At 37.4% G+C, this 18,634-nt stretch overlaps 10 protein-coding genes across 10 annotated transcripts; 5 read left to right on the forward strand and 5 right to left on the reverse strand.

Moving 5' to 3' along the window:
• The first annotated feature begins 152 nt into the window (after nt 1–152).
• EV154DRAFT_517772 (uncharacterized protein) lies at nt 153–611 on the forward strand. Its single transcript, XM_051602533.1, has one exon. It carries the CDS (start codon nt 315–317, stop codon nt 573–575), a length of 261 nt encoding a protein of 86 aa, XP_051454818.1. The 5' UTR covers nt 153–314; the 3' UTR covers nt 576–611.
• Nucleotides 588–1,140, forward strand: EV154DRAFT_425693 (40S ribosomal protein S19-A; the record flags this gene model as incomplete). The annotated part of the gene is made up of 3 exons (XM_051596265.1): nt 588–723; nt 789–972; nt 1,059–1,140. Coding segments are annotated over 3 exons (402 nt in total), but the record flags the coding sequence as incomplete, so codon positions are not given.
• Nucleotides 1,141–1,249: 109 nt separating this feature from the next.
• EV154DRAFT_566413 (uncharacterized protein) lies at nt 1,250–4,126 on the reverse strand (the record flags this gene model as incomplete). The annotated part of the gene is made up of 5 exons (XM_051605960.1): nt 1,250–1,333; nt 1,389–1,577; nt 1,647–1,805; nt 1,880–2,183; nt 2,274–4,126. The coding sequence occupies 5 exons, from the start codon at nt 4,124–4,126 to the stop codon at nt 1,250–1,252; spliced, it is 2,589 nt and encodes an 862-aa protein (XP_051454820.1).
• A 2,120-nt stretch (nt 4,127–6,246) lies between these two features.
• On the reverse strand, nt 6,247–8,206 carry EV154DRAFT_517777 (uncharacterized protein). The gene is made up of 2 exons (XM_051602534.1): nt 8,178–8,206; nt 6,247–8,089 (listed from the first exon to the last, which is right to left on the reverse strand). The coding sequence occupies exon 2, from the start codon at nt 7,937–7,939 to the stop codon at nt 6,284–6,286; it is 1,656 nt and encodes a 551-aa protein (XP_051454821.1). The 5' UTR covers nt 7,940–8,089; nt 8,178–8,206; the 3' UTR covers nt 6,247–6,283.
• On the reverse strand, nt 8,144–9,911 carry EV154DRAFT_517794 (uncharacterized protein). The gene is made up of 7 exons (XM_051602535.1): nt 9,495–9,911; nt 9,340–9,372; nt 9,255–9,276; nt 8,937–9,187; nt 8,816–8,857; nt 8,660–8,746; nt 8,144–8,550 (listed from the first exon to the last, which is right to left on the reverse strand). The coding sequence occupies exons 1-7, from the start codon at nt 9,726–9,728 to the stop codon at nt 8,185–8,187; spliced, it is 1,035 nt and encodes a 344-aa protein (XP_051454822.1). The 5' UTR covers nt 9,729–9,911; the 3' UTR covers nt 8,144–8,184.
• A 229-nt stretch (nt 9,912–10,140) lies between these two features.
• EV154DRAFT_517799 (nuclear protein DGCR14) lies at nt 10,141–11,810 on the forward strand. Its single transcript, XM_051602536.1, has 5 exons — nt 10,141–10,370; nt 10,459–10,573; nt 10,674–10,977; nt 11,092–11,459; nt 11,551–11,810. Exons 1-5 carry the CDS (start codon nt 10,178–10,180, stop codon nt 11,768–11,770), a joined length of 1,200 nt encoding a protein of 399 aa, XP_051454823.1. The 5' UTR covers nt 10,141–10,177; the 3' UTR covers nt 11,771–11,810.
• Nucleotides 11,787–14,464, reverse strand: EV154DRAFT_544957 (Sec63 Brl domain-containing protein). Its single transcript, XM_051604629.1, has 7 exons — nt 14,235–14,464; nt 14,067–14,172; nt 13,877–13,991; nt 13,680–13,810; nt 13,438–13,606; nt 13,270–13,372; nt 11,787–13,154 (listed from the first exon to the last, which is right to left on the reverse strand). Exons 1-7 carry the CDS (start codon nt 14,353–14,355, stop codon nt 11,875–11,877), a joined length of 2,025 nt encoding a protein of 674 aa, XP_051454824.1. The 5' UTR covers nt 14,356–14,464; the 3' UTR covers nt 11,787–11,874.
• A 2,310-nt stretch (nt 14,465–16,774) lies between these two features.
• On the forward strand, nt 16,775–17,134 carry EV154DRAFT_539334 (uncharacterized protein; the record flags this gene model as incomplete). The annotated part of the gene is made up of 3 exons (XM_051604339.1): nt 16,775–16,830; nt 16,908–16,948; nt 17,010–17,134. The coding sequence occupies 3 exons, from the start codon at nt 16,775–16,777 to the stop codon at nt 17,132–17,134; spliced, it is 222 nt and encodes a 73-aa protein (XP_051454825.1).
• A 270-nt stretch (nt 17,135–17,404) lies between these two features.
• On the reverse strand, nt 17,405–18,373 carry EV154DRAFT_517807 (PAPA-1-like conserved region-domain-containing protein). The gene is made up of 4 exons (XM_051602537.1): nt 18,215–18,373; nt 18,006–18,137; nt 17,627–17,939; nt 17,405–17,548 (listed from the first exon to the last, which is right to left on the reverse strand). Exons 2-4 carry the CDS (start codon nt 18,070–18,072, stop codon nt 17,410–17,412), a joined length of 519 nt encoding a protein of 172 aa, XP_051454826.1. The 5' UTR covers nt 18,073–18,137; nt 18,215–18,373; the 3' UTR covers nt 17,405–17,409.
• Nucleotides 18,117–18,373, forward strand: EV154DRAFT_517810 (uncharacterized protein; the record flags this gene model as incomplete). Its single annotated transcript, XM_051602538.1, has 1 exon — nt 18,117–18,373. A coding segment is annotated over exon 1 (163 nt), but the record flags the coding sequence as incomplete, so codon positions are not given.
• Nucleotides 18,374–18,634: the final 261 nt, after the last annotated feature.

An 18,634-nucleotide genomic window follows, 5' to 3' on the forward strand; every position in this document is an offset into this window, starting at 1 on the left:
GTGACGTGGACACGATTTTTTTTTTTTTTTTTTTTTTGTTCGGGGCAGGGAAAGAAAATTTTTATTTTTGAGGAGGGCAGAGGTGCGAAAGTTGGAAAAGCCCTCTCTTTTTTTGCTTCTCGAATTCAGTGCATTATATACGATGGCTGGTATCACTGTCAAGGACGTTAACTCTCACGGTACGATATTCTACTTTTTTTTTACTCTTATTGAACAAGAAGGAAGAGAGAGAGAAGAAAAAAAAAGAAAAACATATATACATTACGAGAAAGAAAAAAAAAAAAAAAAAATTATAGCCTTCCCTCTGGAAAAAAATGACCCGTTGGAAAAATACGCTTTGCCCTCCCTCAATTTTTTTTCATGAAAGAAATGGATACTTTTTTTTTTTTTTGGATATGCTTTCCCTATTGACAGTACGAAACACGATTGAATCTATTGAAACTTTGTTTAAAAAAGAGGGGGGTTGGGTTCAGTTTGTTATCGATGATTTTGTGGCTTGGCTTTTTTTTTTTTTTTTTTTCTCTCTCTCTCTTGGATATCTTTTTTATGTACATGATAGACTAACGTATTTATAACCAATCTATATAGCCTTCATCAAGGCTTATGCTGCCTATCTCAAGCGTACTGGTAAGCTCGAGGTCCCTAAGTGGGTCGATCTTGTCAAGACCGGTACCTTCAAGGAACTCGCTCCTTATGATCCCGATTGGTATTTCATCCGTGCTGGTAAGTCAAATAAAGAAATGAGGTAGCAAAATCAAAAGGCTGACAAAACCAAAACCTAAATGTAGCTTCCGTTGCCCGTCACATCTACATCCGTAAGTCCGTTGGTGTTGGTGCTTTGAACAAGGTTCACGGTGGTACTTTCAACCGTGGTTCTCGTCCTTCTCACCACTGTAACGCTTCCGGTTCCGTCAACCGTAAGGTTCTTCAATCTTTGGAAAAGATTGGTGTCCTCCAACAAGACAAGAAGGGGTAAAAATATTTAAACGATTTTTTCAGTGGGGAAAAAAAAAAAAAATTCATTCAACTTACCTTTTTATTTTTAAAAATCTTTGTAGTGGCCGTAAGATCACTCAAGATGGTCAAAGAGATTTGGATCGTATCGCCATGACCCTTGCCGAAGAGTCTGACGAGGAGTAAATTATACTCTCTTTTGTTTATATAGTTTAGTATCTAAGACATTCTCTTTTATAAAACAATAAAAAGATTTGAAAAAATTTTATAAAAAAAAATTATATATATATTTATTTTAAGCATTTGATGCAACATGATTCAATGCAGTTTGGGGTTCTGCCTTCTCCAACCATTTACTGCGAACAGCCAAGTCTAGCATCTAATACACCCAATTCGTTAATTATCTTTTATATCTGTCAAAACTAATACTGTACCTCAAATGCGAGACGGACTGTGATTCTGGCCTCAAGCGTAGAGGCCATCAAGCTCTTACAGATAAGTTTGAGGTAAGGCTCACGATGACCCTTGTTACAATCAAGAAGATACTGAAAGGTCTTTCCTAAAGCCCATGCATCCGATGCAGCCGTATTGGGTCCACCCGCTGCTAACTCTGGAGACATGAACTAATTTAAAGAATTAAGGTAAGCATTCTCTCTCTCTCTTAAAATTGAAATTATGGGAAATGAACTCACTGCTTCAGTTCCACTGCCTGGTGAGTCGGTTGGGTATCCCGAAAATCCAAAATCGATTAATTTGATGTTACCATCTTTATCCATCATGATATTACAGCCCTTAATATCACCGTGAACCATGGCCAATGTGTTATTGATATAATCCAATCCTTCCATTGACTGATAAAAAAAAAGAAAAGTAAAGTTAGCATTTCTTTTTTTTTTTTTTTGTGCTTTAAGTGTCTGAAATATACCTGAAGAAAGATGTGTACTAAAACATCGTTATGGATACCCGAGTTATATTTCATTTGGATGATGTCTGTAAGAGTATAAGGCATGTAATCCGTAAAGATAAAGACACGACCGTTGTAAATACGCAAATCACAAAGACGAGCAAGACGATCATGTTCTTGTCTCAACAAGCGAACTTCAGATCGAATTTCCGTCAACTTTCCATGATACGTAGGCTTGTGGAAATCAACCAAGACCGTCTTCATAGCGTAGAGGCGTCTTGTTGTATCGTTACGAAATCTAGCCTTATGTACACCACCATTCATTCTACCAAAAAAACATTTTACAAAAAGATTGACTTGTTAGATATCCCTCCACTCAATCATCAAAAAAAAAAAAAGACGAATTTAAGCTTACCCTCCTCCCTCTGCATCCCTGTCAATGACATACACCTTGTTGGGATCATCATAGCAAAAAGTGTAATACTTGTTATCTTTCAAGATATCCAGGAGTGGTCCCAAATCACAAAGCACCTTGTAAGGATTGTGCTCATATTCCTCTAATTCGTCACTGTTACAAGGACCCACGATGTTTTCAATCACAGTATTGTAATCGACGGGTTGCGTTTCCTCTTGTGCATCAAAGTATTCACTGGACGCCTCTGAAGAGCTTGGATCGTTCAAATCTCTACGAACAAACACAGGAATTTTTCCCCTTCTCGCCACTACTTCTCTCTGCATTCTTCTCCTGAACAATGCATTTTGTTCAAAAATAGCAAGGTCTTGAGCCGTATAATTTCTTTCGTCCATCGTCTCATCCTGGTGGTTGTCCGCATAGCCTTGCTCATCTTCCGTCAATCGTCTGGCCTCCTCTTCTTCTTCTTCTAATTGCACGTCCTCAGTGACATGCGTTTCCACCCTATTGTTTAATTGTACTAATGTTGCACGTTGCAATCCGACAGGCGTCTGATCAAAGGCTGGGACAACAATCTCCGTCACTTCTTGCTCGGGTTGCAAACGGTCAACTACTTCATTATCTTCTTCGTTAGAAGTACGATCATAGGTAAGCTCTTCATCCTCCTCTACCACCTCCAGTTCGTCGGAAAAATCGGAAGAGTTCGTTGAGGTCACTTGGCCTTCTTCTCGGACAGTGACTACTTGGAAATCTTGAATTTGTTCATGATGAGGGATAGGATCCAAAGTAGTTGGGACACTTGTAAACAGGTTACGCACAACACGTGGAATCACTTGCTCTGTAACATCAACAGATGTGGGGACAGCTACTTCTTGAACATGAGAAAGGTAGTGTGTTTCATCATTGAGCGTGGGAACAGGATGAACGCTCATTGTTTGGCTGAATGAACCACTGGCAATGGTATTCTCGCTGACACGTCTCGATGTCTCCCCTTCCAAAACAGCAGAAGATTGGGTTGGAGTAGTTACTTCTTGAGTTGTTTCCAGAGTATCTTCTTGCGTTTCCTCTGAAATAAGGGCAGTGTCCAATGTTTGGCTGGGACTAGTCAACATGAGTTCATCACTAGCACGTCTAGTATTTTCTCCTTCCAAGAGTATAGAAGATTGGGTTGGGGTAGTTACTTCTTGAGTTGTTTCCAAAGTATCATCTTGCGGTTCCTCTGAAATAAGGGCAGCGTCCAATGTTTGGCTGGGACTAGTCAACATGAGTTCATCACTAGCACTTCTAGTATTTTCTTCTTCCAAGATTACAAAAGATTGGGTTGGAGTAGCTACTTCTTGAGTTGTTTCCAAAGTACCATCTTGTGTTTCGTCTGAAATAAGAGTGACGTCCAATGCTTGGGTGAAGCTACTATTCACCACGGATTCATCGTGAACGCGTCTAACATTCTCCCCTTCCAATAAAACAGAAGATTGAGTTGGTATGTTGATTTCACTTGTACTTCTTTCAGGACCGATGATGGTGGAGGTACAAGAGAAAGTGAGCTCTGCTGTCTGGCGGGTGAATGGAAGCAAATCGGTTGCTGTAGTAGTAATAGGAGGTGCATAAGTACGATTTCCATAATCACTGGGCTCCTCAACAGGTTGTTCCAAGAGTCCAAGGTACTTGGTTCGGGTAGCCATGATCAGGTGGTACGCATCCAACGCCAATTCCTTGCAAGGGATGCATTTGGCAAGAAAATTCTTGGCACGGTGAAGAGCGATACGTGGAATAGAGAGGTTTTGACGATGGTTCGTTTCGGGGACGGTGATTTTACTTTGGATGATTGTATCTCGATTGGCACGAAGGAAGATCATGTTGATTGAAATCTATATATAATAGTAAAGAGAAGTATATGGGAAGAGTGATATAGAGAAGTTGTTGGAAAGAAGAAGACGAAAAAAAGAGTGAAATGGTAGCTTTTTATATATACTTGAGGCTGTGTGTCTTTCTATTGTATGAGTATCATTGTAGTAAATGAATAATACCATAGACAAAACTATATGATCTTGTCTCATTTACGATGGTACTATAATCGCCACAACTTTTTTTTTCTTTTAAAAAGTACACTGGTGGATGATTATGTGGTCACTTTTTTTTTTTTTTTTTTTTTTTTTTTTTTGGTAGTTTGTTAAATGACTTTATTATGGTACAAGGCACACACCTGCATAATAATAAATCTCTATAATCTAAAAAAAAATGAATGAACAAGGAACAATAGCAAGCATAAAGAAATATCTAATTCTCTAAATGAGCCAATTCATTATATTCCCAAACAAAAAAGACAATTTATTTATTTATTTTAATTTACAATCAGTGGTTGTCAATTAGAAACAGTTTAGTATTATCTGCCAATGAATTTTATTTTTTAAACCTGTTTAATGGTTGTCTTTATTAAACTACAATGCCCAATTGATGAGAAAGCAGAACAATAAGGAAGGGAAAGGCGTTAAAACAACCTAATTGTTTTTTTTTTTCTATTGCGTCTCACATTCATTTTATTATTACATAGAAATGATAAAACATAAGTTAGTTTGAATGCTTTGAAAATCGGGAGGATTTTTTTTTTCAATACAATGTGCGTTTTGTGGATTAGTCTTTAAAAATGTAAATCATCCTACTTCTTATTTACCTAAAATCAGAATACGAGCCGTGCAAAAAAGTTCCTACTTTTAATAATTGCACTTTTGTATGGTCTTTGTAGAACGCTACCATGTTAAATTGATATAAAATTTTAAAATCGTGATGTATTTAAGTTTAATTGAATTATTACTACAAGTCTAATTTATTAAAATGGTGTAATATTTTAAAAAGTTTAATGTAAAAAAAAAAAGTCCAATTCTTTTCTTTTCTTTTTTTATTTATCTGGGAACATAAGGACCTGTGGAATTCATGTATTCACACAAGTTGTCTGCATTTGCTCTAGGTAGTCCCATATTGGAGAATTCCTAAAAAAAAAAATTAAGAAAACCACTCAACCATCTTTACTCATCAAAGAGAAAATAGAGTTACTTACGGTAACAACATCCTCCATCGTGGGTCTACTGTCTTTTTCAAAATGCACCATTCTTTCAGTCAGATCAATCAATTGAGAATCATAACCCGAGTTAATCTCAAGCATATCATGAAACGTTTTTCCCAAGGCAAAAACATCCGACGCTGTGCTATTTAAACCGTAACGATCATTGAGTTCTGGTGCCATGTACTATTTATATATATATAAGTAATTGTGTTTGCCCCTGTTGTTTCCGTTTTTTTAAAAAAAAAAAAGCTTACCCCAGGAGTTCCACGAGGACCGATAATGTCGCGTAGATCATTCTTACCAGCAAAACCAAAATCGATCACCTTAATTTTACCTGTTTGCGTAATCATGATATTGTCTCCCTTGATATCACCATGGAAAAGTCCCAATCTTTCATGTAAAAATTGAATACCTTTACTTGCCTGTTTAACATAAAAAAAAAAAAAAAATCCCAATTTTTTTTTTTTTTTTTTTTTTTTAGAATTTCATATAGACTTTTATCTTTTTCTCACTTTTTACCTCAAAACTAATATAGACAAGCGCTTCTTGATGCATACCTCCTTCCACTCTCTTCGATTCAAAAAAATCTCGCACAGTCATCTTCATCCAATCGATAAAGATAAAGACTTGTTCACCGTACAAACAAATGTCTCGGAGAGAAGCTACATTTTCATGACGGCCGTTGTTTAAAACATGAACTTCCTGTAACGCTTGAAACGTATAGCCTGCACAGGTAGTATGGTATCGGTAATTCGTAAGAATAGACTTCATGGCAAAATCTTGATTTGTTCCCAAATGTCTTACTTTTCTCACACCACCATGCAATCTATTTTTTTTTTTTTTTTATACGTATAATAGTTTAGTATGAAATCGTATCTAATTTTTTCTTTTCTTTTCTTTTTTTTTTTTTACAAAAAAAAAAAACAAAAACAAAAACAAAAACAAAAAAACGTTACCCATGCCCATGAAGTTCAAAGAACTCATATTTTGAAAGAGGATCATAAAAAAACTCATCCGAGACCTCACGTTGAAGTGTTCTAAAGAGATCAAAAAAGAAGGAACCAAAGGTAATAACGGTTTGTAATAAAGTATCGCATTGTTCGGTCAATACAGTACGGTCATAATCACCCAAGAGGGTCTTTAGTATCATGGCACTTTCAGGTAAAGCTGCACTCATCCTAGCTGCTTCTACCTCCCCTGTGGGTCGGACAAATGCTTGTTCTCTTCTTATCATAACCGCTCTTTCTGTCTCTGCCTCTGCCTCTGCCGCCTCATCTTCGGCTAATGCTACTGCTGCTGCTGCTGCTATCATATCTTCCATGGCAGGTGGAAGCACTGCATTTCTTCGTCGATTTTCTGTTGCAACACGAGGTGGAGTCACAATGAGTCTCGCTCGGTTGGCGGTTGGGGTCCTGACAACATCCGCTGCTCTTGCTGGAACCACTAAAGGCTCTCCAGGTCCTCTCTGTGCTCTCCCTTGTTGTTGCTGTGGTGGTGGTACGGGTCGAACAGGAACGGGCTCAACTAACGTGACTTGGGCAGCCGCTGGTCTGATTTGATTATCTTGGGGTCGAGGTGGTTGAAATCCTGGTTGCATCATAGGTCTTACTCTGTCCATTGTAATTCCTTGATGAGGAGGTGCGGGTAGGATCAATGTAGGTCTTGTTTGGTGTTGTGGTGGTGGTGGTGGGGGTCTTCCTTGATGATGATCAGGTCCTGCTCTAGGAGCTTGTGGTAATCCTTGGGCAGGTGGTGGTCTCATTTGGTTAGCCATAGCTCCTCCTTGAGCGGTGGGTGGTCTTCCCTGAGCAATGGGTTGTCCTCCTTGGGGATGAGGTGGTCTTACTTGGTTAGCCATAGCTCCTCCTTGCGCGGTGGGTGGTCTTCCTTGGGGTAATACATGTCCACCTTGGGGATGGGGTAGTCTTACTTGGTTAGGCATAGGACCTCCATGGGCAGTGGGTGGTCTTCCCTGGGGAGGTGGTGGTGGTGGTCTTACTTGATTAAGTTCAGGTCCTCCCTGAGGATGGGGTGGTCTGATTTGGTTAAGCATAGGACCTCCTTGTGGAGCTGGTGGTCTTCCTTGGGGTGGTACTTGACCTCCATGGGGAGCCTGTGGGGGAGGCGCGACATGTTGTTGTGGATGAGCAATAGGCTGTTGTTGTTGTGGATGAACAAGAGGCTGTTGTTGTTGTGGATGAACAAGAAGTTGTTGTTGTGGCAAATGATTTTGATTTCCACTCACAATATCAAAAAAAGGCTCAGTTGAGGCCCAAGTCTGAATGGTTGTGGAGCTTTCGACGGGCATGGAAATGGAGACGGTGTCGGTGGAGAGAGGACTTACCATAGCAGGGGTATCGGGAACGTATTCGATGGTATTGGGTGCATGATAGCGGACCTCTCTTGTTGGATGATGTCTTGATCGGACAGCTTTAAAGGTCTGATAGATGTCAACGATGAAGTCCTTACAGGGAATGCATTTGAGGACCAGATCTTTTGCACGCAAAAGAAAGATATGACGGATAGAAAGGTGTTGGAAATGCGAGGTTTCTAAACTGGTGATTCTACCTTGGGAGACAGAAGTACGATGAGAAAAGAGATAATTCATATCTGTGTGTCTGTATGGGAAATGAGTGTATGAGAGAGAAAGGGGGAGGGGAAAAGGATAACGTATTTATAAACATATTAAAATGTGGATCTTTATGGTCTGTATCATTGTCATGCTCATTATACGAGGGCACTTTCTTCTTTTCTGAAGGTATGTAATTTTTTTTTTTTATTGTTGTTTATTGTAATTTTTTTTAAATTTTTTTTTTTTTTTTTTTTTTTTTTTTGCTTCTCTTGAGTTTTGGTTTAGACAGGCGGTAATCTGTCATATGTACTGATGGAGGGTGAAGGTCTTGGATTGGAAGAAAGAGGAGGTAAGATCATCATGTCTTTTCGGCCGGCATCCAATGAATTGGCCGATGATGTTTCGTTGTTCCATAAAAAAGCAGTTAAAGGTCTGGCCAGAATGGATCGATCGTCATGATGATACCATGGTGATTCCATCGGTGTTGCTATCGTGGCGGATGTGGCAGCGGAAGAAGTAGAAGAGGATAAAGATGGCTTTTGTTGGTATTTGGTGGTCATATTATTATAAACAGGTGGTGTCGTAATTGTTGTTGTTGTCGTTGTTGCTTTGGTTGATGTTGTCGTTGATGATGTGTTATATGTTTGCTGTAATTTTTTTTTTTTTTTTTTTTTGTTTGTAAAAAAAAAAAAAAGAAAACGAAATAAGAATAAATGCGGGTTTATTTTGAAGAAAAAAGGGGACAAAGAAACTCACTCTTGTATTTCCATGAGCCAAGTCATTGTAAATCATATAAGTGATATACGTATGCAAGGCATTTTGTTTGACTTTTGGGTTTTGTTTCTTTTTTTTTTTTTTTTTTGAGGGGGTTAATAAATCTGGAAATATATATAAGGGGAGGGTTTAACTTACCATGGAATGATACTGCCTTGAAAAACTGTTGTCAGGATACTCCTAAGGTTAAAAAATGTGGATTTTTAGCTCCAAAAAAAAAAAATCTAAGCTTTTGTATCTTTTTAATGTAAGAATTAACCTTTGTCTTCTGCCACGTGTCTACTTTGTAATGAGTAGTGTTAGTAGGAGCAGGTGAAGGTGGGCTTGTACGTATTCGTTTGTTGTTTTGTTTAAGGTAATATCTCCCGTTAGGATAAGCCTCACGATCCATCGATCGCTGGTGAGAATGTCTCTTCTTTCTTTCCATCTTTAAATCATTACCATCCACTACTTTGGCTGCTGCCATCAAAAGCATGATTGGATCGGTTTTTGATGTTGGTGCGACATGCACTAAAAAACACACACACACACACATATATGAGAAAAACTGCCTCCCCCTTTCTTTTTGACAACAAACCTTTTTTCTCTTCTACTACAATCTATCAAAAAGGAGAGTGAATATCACATGGATAATGACAAAAAAATAATAATAAATCTCTTACGGGCTGATCAACTACTGTTTCTTCCTTCATATTCTACAATGTTAAACAAAAAGGTTATTATCATCTGACTTTAAATCCTCTTTCGTATTTTTTTGCGCACCCCCCCCTCTCTTTTTTTTTTTTTTTGCCCAATGTTGTTATATAGCCTATCAAACCTTTTTCGGCTCCAAGTCATGATTTTTGGGTGAAGAAGGCTCATGATTAGCCAGGGAAATTAAAATACAGCTTGCCTCACAATCCATCTTATCCAAAGAAGCATAATCCAATAATCGATGCGCTATATCGGTGGAAGCTGCCTTCAATGCAGAATGCAATAAAAAACTATTGTCTCTTTCGGCTGAAGAGCGAGGTTGGATTTTATGTTGAAACATGCTAAGAGATGAACTCATTCTCTCTTGTTGTCAAAAAAAAAAAAATTAAGGGGAATAGGCTCGTTGCTGTTGTGCTGGTTGCTAGTTGTCTTGGTTACCACAAACAAACAAAAAAGAACTTCGTTTATAGCGTCGTATGCGAAAGAAGAAAAAGAAAGAAAAAAGAAGGAAAAAAAGAGTTGTGCAAAAAAAAAAAAAAAAAAAAAAAAAAAAAAATGATAAAAAAGAAAAATAAAGAGGTGTCTGCAAACAAAAAACCATCTTTTTACAGTGCGTCCCCACCCCCAAATGCTTTTTTAGAACTCAGTATGCATCTGTTCACTACTGATCTCTTTTTACATGTTTAAAGCCAATCATACATTTTTATGTGACGTCAGTTAAACTTTTTTTTTGCTTAATTGATATTTCTTTTTTATTTTTAGATATCGTTTTTTTTATTTTTTCTCATTCATTATTTATTTAAACCAATGTCGAATCCGGTAGTTTTGGACGAAGATACCTACACAGAGGCCATCAGCCTCATTATCGAACGAGACTTCTTTCCAAACTTGGCAAGACTACGAGCCCAACAAAATTATTTAGAAGCTCAAGCAACAGGTTCTTTAGTTGATTTACAGCAAGCAGGAAAAGAGCTACACGACCTAAAGCATCCCAGAACTTGTAATTTCTCTCTCTCTTTTTTTTTTTTTTTTTTTCTTTTTTTGGGTTTCTCCACTAAACTTTTCTTATTTTTTCACTTATTAAAAAGCTCAGCTCAATGACGACGTCCAAGGTGTCAACTATTACAAAGAAAACGAACAAAAGATCGAAAACAGAGTCAATTTAAATCTATCCCTCGATCAGTTCCAAACACTTTACACCAGGTAAACTTTTTTTCTCTTTCTATAGAAAAGGGGGGGGCCATGCCAGCAAAAAAGAAAGCTAACAAACGTCGAAAACAAAAAACAAAAAAAAAAAACCTAGTGAAGATAATGCTTCATTTACCGATTTACTAGAGAAAGCAAACATCAAGACAAAACAACAAAACAAGTGGTTCTTTGACCGTGAATCGAAACAATTACGCATCACCGATCAACCTCATGATCAAAGTCCTATTCAACTCATTGAAATGAATGAAAAAGCACCTTCAGGATGGAAATATAAGGCAAGGAACGCTCTCATGTATTTCCCAGAAGGTAAAAGTCAATCTTGGGTCAATGATAACGACGGTCGATCAAAACCTAAAGCAATCGCACACGAGAATACCCACGTCATTAGCACAGTCGAGGTAAAAAAAAAAAAAAAAAAATAAGGCTATAGCATCATCCCCCCCCCCCGCACACACCCAACCATTTCTCATTCTCTGTCTGTATGTTGTATGTGTGTGTGTCTATCTAAGTAGACAAAGAAAGCGTTAAATATATTGGCACCGTCCGATAGAGCGGCAGCCAAAGGATCACTGACACCGTGGAATCAATTAAATGGGCTGAATGATAGTTCGTCCTCACCGGGAGTCAGAGGATATAATCTAGTCGAATCAACACCCACACTTAGTCCATCCAGAGTGGGAACACCTCAAATGACTTGGGGTTCCATTGAAGGCACCCCTCTATTACTACCTGGATCAGAAACTCCAGGTCCTCAATTTTCTTTACCGCAAGTTTCCAAAAGAGAACAATTAGGTATGCGATTATCAGAGAAAGCATCCAAGGCATATCGAAAAAAGACAAGTGAGCAACAACGAAATATACGAGGAACACCGCGTTCAGGGTAAAGAAAAAAAAACCTCCTCACCCACCCCTTCTTTTTGTTGTTGTTGTTGCGTGTGTAAAAAAAAAATACTTACGACGCGTTTCATTAGGGCTGGTATGTTCTCACCTGCAGCACAGCATTTGCTTCGTAAAAGTCATAATACACCACGAGCAGAATCAGGATTTGGGGATGCTTTACGATCCTCCTATGGTGCTTCTCCTTTAGGTCTACATGCCACCAGTCGATCCATCCGACGACCTGGTGCTACACCTACTCCCATCCCATTATTTCGTGCTGGCGCAAGTCCTGCCGTGTTGAAAAAGAAATAAGAATAAATAAAAAAAAAAGTGTGTATATCTTTTTGTTTTATTTTTTATATATATATGTAGGCATATAAAAAAGTTTTTTTTTTTTTTATGTATGTTATCTTTTTTTACTCGTCTTTATCAGAATCAGATTCAGTAACATAATCTGCTTCATCTTCAGAGGAAGAATCCGAATCTGAATCACCATTCTCTTCTTTTTTATCTTTACTTCCACCAGCTAAAGCAGTAGCAAAACCTTGTTCACGCATCATCTTCATCTGTCCAGCAATGGAATCTTCCTCAGGCTCAGAGATACTATCATCCACAGGCTCTTCCTCAGGAAGTTCCGATGGGTCTTGGACCTTGAGCTTAATATCTTGAAGAATATCTGTACCGGTATAAGTATCTGATTTAACATAGAGAGAGAAAGTGTATACGCCAGGTTTGGGTGGACCAGGGAAAGGAATCTTGATAGTTTGTTCATCCACAATATCCGTGACCTTTTTATGAGGAACTAAAATACGGTTCACCTTGGGGTCACCCAAGAAAATCCACCAACAGGGCTTCTTTTCTCCGGGATAATAAGGTGTATGAGCCATAGGCAATGTCTTTGCATCCTTGTTCTTTTTATCCTCTTCAGCTTGAGAAGAAACAATCGCTTCATCCTCTTCTTCCTCCTCTTCTTCTTCTTCATTTACCTTGGCCACTTCTTGAGTCGTTTCAACACTAGTCACTTGTCCGTTTTGCAACTTGAGAATAAAAGTAATGATGGCACCTGTTGTGATAATCTTGTCACCAATGACCTTGAACACAGCCTTCTTGACAGATAATTTGGGAATACGATGAGCGACTTCCATGACATCGAGATATTCGGTATCGGAAAGAGGCTTTAACAATTGTTTGCGTTCGACTTCAGACATGTCACAAAGTTGTTGGACGGTACTGACATGGACCTTCTTACTGCGATAATACTTACGCAAGAGAGCGTTCGTGATGTGGGGTAACTGCTTGATGCTGGCTTCACCTGGATAGGTAGCTTGTAAAAGATGTTGTTGTAATTCCATTAAAGCGCAGGTAGAACTTAACCATTGCTTGACAGTAGCAATCTGCATAAGACCTTGCAAGATATGAATGGATTTATCCACAATGAACTTTTGATCCTTCAAGAGCGCGTTAGAACCCTTGGTAGCTACATCGATACGAAGGAAATGGGCATATAAAAGTGTGCGAGCTTTACGACGGTAGCCAGGAACACTGGCATCTAAACGATCAAATTTCTCTCCCAATCGATTTTCTAATTCTTCTGCAATACTATTGTTGATCAATGTCAATTCCTTTTCCTCACTACCCGAACGAACGTCGGTAGATTCTTTAAATTCATGTGCACCCGATAAAACATGGACAATTTCTAATTTTTTTTTTTTTTTGAAAGCGTTATTTTATAAACATCTTTGTATAGTAGTCTCCTACCGCCCCCCCCCCCCTTAACCTCTTTTTTTTTCTAATTGTCAAGTGTAATTTACCTTTAAATCCATCATTTTCCTTTAATCCCTTGACGAAAACACCCATGGTCTTGTTCAAAATCTTATCCTTGGTAAGACGACGCGACTTGTACCACCATTGAGCCTACCAATGGGTTTGCTTCAGTATTTTTTTGTTTTTGCACATATAAAAAGAATAAAAAGACTTACAATAAAATAAGGTAAACCTAAACCGAAAGCAAGAGCGTAGAAACTCAAGACAAAGAAACCGTTTCCTTCAACAAGGCCCTTGGGAAGTGCAACACCCATTGTAAAGGATTGCTTACCATCAGGGTGACCGAATTCCTCAAAGTTCTTACGTGTATCATCATCTGTCAATCTATTGAGAAAAAAAAAAGTTAGTTTAGCTTTTAGAGTTCCCAAGGGCGCGCGAGGTGGGAAGGAGAACTTACACTTTGTAGGCCTTGGTGATGTCAATGAAACGTTCTTCAGATTCCTTTTCAGTACCCGCCTTTGCTTTATCGGGATGATAAACAAGTGATAATTTCTTAAATGTCTTTTTGATATCTGCAAGAGGTGTGCCCTATTTGGTTTTTTTTTTTTTTTTTAGGGAAAAACCGCAATGAAAAACAAGATTTTTTTTTTTTACCTCAGAGATGCCTAAAATCTCATAGGGATCCCAATTAACGGATTTAACTTCAGCGTTGGCAACTTGCATAGTCAAAAGAACAACGGCTACCCAACCAATGACTAAGAAAAGGAACCTGCAAAAGAAAAGAAAAAGAGGAGGAGGGGGTGTTTAGTGGGACGCGCGCAAAGTTACATGAAGTGAAAATTACTTTGGGCTGGTCAACAATTTCTTTGCTTGGCTAGGTTTGACCACACTGGCATGCTTTCGTTCCTTTTGACAAGTTTGACATTGACAAATGTCTTTGCTCTTACCACCTATTAAAACATGATGAGTTTTTTTTTTTTATTTTTACATAAGAGATGATATGAAAACTTACTTCCTTTCTTGTATAAAGAATAAAAGGTTTGTCCTGTCACTGGTACAAGACATAGTGACAATACAGAAATGAGGAAATAATAAAAGTTAAAGCCTTGCTCATCGTACGTATACTGAGCCATTCTTGCTTTCTTTCTTTTTTTTTAATGAAAAATAAAAAAAAAACAATGGGAGGGAACCTATATCTATTTTAAAAATGCGAGGGGAAAATCAATTTTTTATTTTTTGGTCTTGTCAAGTTATCATTGGCTGATGCGAGGAACATCATCCTCGTTCGTCATCTACACAATAAGTTCGACCTCCATTTTTAAAGCTCAGTTTTCCACCATTTGTCATTGACTTGACTCCACAGACTATATTTCAGCATTCTCTTTGCTTTCACGCAAAAAAAAAAAAAAAAAAAAACAGACGCTAATGCTTTTCAGTGAAGAGATATCTTTCAACAGAAATCGCTCTGTTAATATATGTATGTACATACACGTTTATTGTCTCCGTATTCCTCTTTTTTTGAGGCAAACGAGCTTCGAAAATAAAGCTAATCAAATATGAAATTGTGATTTCGATAGGGTATCTGTGTTAAAGAATATATGAGGAATTTCATGACATATTTGTAAATTTCAAAATGATGCAAACTAATTCATCTCTTCATTTTAATAAGTAAAGATATACGAACTACTTTTTCATCACTATCCCACCCTCTTGGACGATGTATACCTCATAGGACGTATTTCGATAAACTAACATTCGAAGTGACTGTTATGGATAGCTTAACTAATAGCTCATAGATCACAACAGACAGACATCTTGCCCACCATAATTTAGAAGTTTGAAACTTATTATTCTTTATTTTACTTTATTGTCTAAGCTAAACATAGTTTCTCAACATCATTTAAAGCTAAAGATGCATACAAGAAAACAGAACTGGGTTTCGACACACACACACACACACACAAAAAAAGGCGCCTTTATCCCTCGTTGACTATTACTGCCCAAGGTTGAAATGTCACCCATCCGGTAATATATATTTTTTTTCTTTTTCATTATAAGTAGAAAATAACAATGTCGAACAGCATTGGTCAATTGTCAATCAAAGGAACAAGTCCTCCGACAAAGGTTTTAAACTGCAAGCGTCTATCTTGAAGCCCTATAAGAAAGTGTACCGGATTAGAGCCAGTATACATTTTTTTAAGCCACTTATTGAGAAAATTTATTTCTCGTCGTTGTGAGATAAGGAAACAATAATAATGCCGAGGATTCTTGGCTTTTTATAGTTTTTTTTTTTTAATTTTTTTTTTTTTAAGGACCCCAGGTCAATTTACGACTGCTATTTTACCACCGTTTTTTTTATTTTTTTAAAAAGGAGTCCAAAGCTTCTATTAGAGAAATTCAAGTTGGTACTGGACAAAAGGCACCCTTTTACCCTGCAAAAAAAAAAGAAGGTAACAGAGAAAATCTATTCATGTTTACTTTTCGATGCGTAATATCTCTTTACTAGGAAAATGTTTGTCTTTCTTTGGGGGGGGGGAAAAAACGTGATTTTCCTGCTGAAAAAAAAAAAGAATGGACTCCGTCAAAATAACGGACTGCTTCACGGTAAAAAAAAAATTTTTTTTTTTTTCTAAAAAAAGATTTTTTTTCGTTTTTTTTTTTTTTTTTTTCTTTCTTCAAATATAGTTTTTATATTGCACTGATGAAAGCTTTGGTAAACGTTGAATTTAAGTAATTATCCCTCAACCCTTTCATTTGTCTTTATTTGTAAAAGAAATATCGACAAAACCAAAAAAAAAAAGCTGGAAGGTTTTGTTCGAGGTATGACGAAGAAAAGGCGATGTCTGAGCATGTTAGAAATCATATTCCTTTATTTTTTTTTTGGGGAGACAGAGGGGAAATACAATTAATGATCACGAAAAAAGGTAAAGAAATCACAAATATATATACAAAAGCGCCTTCATTTTGGTTCAAAAAAAAAAAGAAAAAAGAAAAAAAAAAGAGAGTTGACTTGATGATAAGTGTATTATTGACAAACATTCTGTGTTTCGTGATTCTTAAATCATACACCTGTTACAATTTCTCTAAGAAGCACTGATCTTTTCTCTTTTTTTTTTATTTTTTCTTTTTATTTTTACTGGTGAAACTCTTTATTTTTTTAAAAAAAAAGTCTTGTTTTATTAACTCATTTCTTCAGTAGGTTTGTAATTACATGTAATATAACTTCTTTTCATTAAATAAATAATCTTTTTCAAAAAAAAACATACATGCTTGTCTATTTTTCTTGTGAATTTGTTCCTGGGGGCAACATCCAAAAAAAAAAAAAAAAAAAAGTGTACGTCATCAAAATCAATTTTTTGTAATCTGTGGTAGTGGAAAAAAAAGAAAAAAAAAAAAAAAAAAAGGTGTCTCCCCCAACTGCCTTGTCCCCTCACAACCACACACCCACACGCCCCGGGGTTTCTATTTTGTTGTTGTTTTTTTATTTGGGATATTTAACACCACCCTTTTTTCTTTACAAAAAAAAACTCCCTACTCTTTTTTTTTTAAATCATGTCCACCACCGCCACAGAAGCTTGGGAATACCCTGAACACAAACAATTCGAACGGTTCGATCTTTTTAAATGTTTAATTATCCAGTACATGAACGCATGGAATTAACATGTTCTTTTATTCATCCATCTAGTGTCCCTACATTGGACCAAGTCGATCCCTCTGACAGCAAAGGTAATAAACAAACAAAAAAAGTTAACTCATGCCCCCCCCCCCTTGCTAATACTTTAATTAGCCATCTATGCTGCACGTAACCAAAAGATTCGTGATGACTGGGTCAAGGTTATGGAAGCTCGTTTGATCAAGGAAAAGTTGGACGAATGTTACAGAACTGAAGGTGTCAACCATTGTAAGTTTTGATACCAATGTATAAAAGAGAGAGAGAGAAAGAAAGAAATAATATTGACATTGCCTTTCCCCCTCAAAAAAAGACAACTCTTGTCGTCATTTAGCTGACATGTACTTCAGCACCATCAAGACACACAGAGTAGAAGGTTTCCGTAAGAGAGCATAAATGGACACACGAGAATACGAAACATCACACTTCACATAAACACGTACATACAATGATAATCCTCCTCTCTTTATTGAAATAATAAAACCGTTTTTTTTTTTTCTCCGCAAAAAAATATTTTTTAAATGGCATCGACCAACTTGTAATGATCTAGCGAACAGACAGATTTTCCACTTCTTTTGGCAGTATATTTACGATTCTTTTGACAGCCACTGACCTCACATTTCTTTACTTGTCCGGGTGGTGTTGATTTTTTGCTACTAGACACACATACACACAAAAATCAGTAATTTTTCCCTCCCCTTACTTATATGTAAAAAAAAAAAAAAGAGGCTTACATTGTTTCGCCAAATATCTGTTGAAGTGTAAATACAGTGGGTATACAAAGTTGGCTTCCCTTTGACGTATGGATATAACGTAAACGGTTAGGATCCTCTGATTTCATTAATTTCTCATTGGCCGTCGTTCCTTTATCATCCCCATCATCAATAATACGTTTACTCTTGGAAGCTTGCTTTTTTAATAATCGGTTGATCGTATCCGCTTTATCCTTTTCCGCTCGTTGAATACTTTGATTCTTTCTTCTTCTGGCCACTTCGGATTTCTTTAACTGTTCTTCTTCTTCTGTTAAAAGCTTCTTTTTGCCAGTATCTATCAATTATGAGAGACTTAGTCCCCCACATATACATCACAAAAAAAAAAAAATGTTCTCTTTACCCATTGGTAACTCCAAAAATTCTTCAGGTATCTCTTGATACACTTTAGCCCGTTGTCGCTTGGTCATGGGTCGATTCTGCACAATTTCCGCATCATCATCAGAGAACCCTTCTTCCTCACTCTCTTGTTCAACTAGGGTCCCACATAAAATGAATATACATTTGCATGCACCTATACTATCTCATCTTTTTTTTTTTTTTTTTTTTTACCTGGCTTCTTTCGTTTGTTTGGATTACGGCTAACAGGTTTACGAGAAGTGAAAACTTGTTCGTCATCCTCTTCCTCGTCGTCCTCTTCTTCGTCTACCTCTTCTTCGTCTACGGCCTGAATAATTTCTCTTTCTCCCTCCTCCTCCTCCTCCTCTTCTTCTTCTTCTTCGTCATCCTCCTGTTCAGATAAAGACTCCATGCCGTCATTGTTGTCCATGATATCGTGAATAACAGGTTGATCCTCTTCAATTTCATCCTCTTCACTAAATATTTCCTGCTCGCCCGTCTCCATGTCCTCCAATTCGGAGCTGTCCATTTCGTCGTCTTCAGAAGAAATAGGTGATGGTGATAAAGGTCGGGATACAGCAGCGGCTGCCACAGCGGCGGCTCTTCTTGTAGGTCTCATCGTGTCAACAATTA

Source organism: Mucor mucedo (assembly GCF_025094135.1).
Source record: "Mucor mucedo strain NRRL 3635 chromosome Unknown EV154scaffold_86, whole genome shotgun sequence".
NCBI classification, from domain to species: Eukaryota; Fungi; Mucoromycota; class Mucoromycetes; order Mucorales; family Mucoraceae; genus Mucor; species Mucor mucedo.

Bases quoted from the DNA above. Each gene is read 5' to 3' on its own strand.
- EV154DRAFT_544957 (XM_051604629.1), bottom strand. From the start codon at position 14,355: ATGGCTCAGTATACGTACGATGAGCAAGGCTTTAACTTTTATTATTTC. The intron at 13,992-14,066 runs GTAATTTTCACT...TTTCTTTTGCAG, and splicing joins AAATTGTTGACCAGCCCAAA to GTTCCTTTTCTTAGTCATTG. The intron at 13,373-13,437 runs GTAAGTCTTTTT...ACCCATTGGTAG, and splicing joins TAGGTTTACCTTATTTTATT to GCTCAATGGTGGTACAAGTC.
- EV154DRAFT_517799 (XM_051602536.1), top strand. From the start codon at position 10,178: ATGTCGAATCCGGTAGTTTTGGACGAAGATACCTACACAGAGGCCATC. The intron at 10,574-10,673 runs GTAAACTTTTTT...AAAAAAACCTAG, and splicing joins TTCCAAACACTTTACACCAG to TGAAGATAATGCTTCATTTA. The intron at 11,460-11,550 runs GTAAAGAAAAAA...GCGTTTCATTAG, and splicing joins CGAGGAACACCGCGTTCAGG to GGCTGGTATGTTCTCACCTG.
- EV154DRAFT_517794 (XM_051602535.1), bottom strand. From the start codon at position 9,728: ATGAGTTCATCTCTTAGCATGTTTCAACATAAAATCCAACCTCGCTCT. The intron at 9,277-9,339 runs GTAAGAGATTTA...CCTTTTTGATAG, and splicing joins AAACAGTAGTTGATCAGCCC to ATTGTAGTAGAAGAGAAAAA. The intron at 8,551-8,659 runs GTGAGTTTCTTT...AAAAAATTACAG, and splicing joins TGGCTCATGGAAATACAAGA to CAAACATATAACACATCATC.
- EV154DRAFT_517772 (XM_051602533.1), top strand. From the start codon at position 315: ATGACCCGTTGGAAAAATACGCTTTGCCCTCCCTCAATTTTTTTTCAT.
- EV154DRAFT_517807 (XM_051602537.1), bottom strand. From the start codon at position 18,072: ATGACCAAGCGACAACGGGCTAAAGTGTATCAAGAGATACCTGAAGAA. The intron at 17,940-18,005 runs GTAAAGAGAACA...CATAATTGATAG, and splicing joins ATTTTTGGAGTTACCAATGG to ATACTGGCAAAAAGAAGCTT. The intron at 17,549-17,626 runs GTAAGCCTCTTT...ATGTGTGTCTAG, and splicing joins CAGATATTTGGCGAAACAAT to TAGCAAAAAATCAACACCAC.
- EV154DRAFT_517777 (XM_051602534.1), bottom strand. From the start codon at position 7,939: ATGAATTATCTCTTTTCTCATCGTACTTCTGTCTCCCAAGGTAGAATC.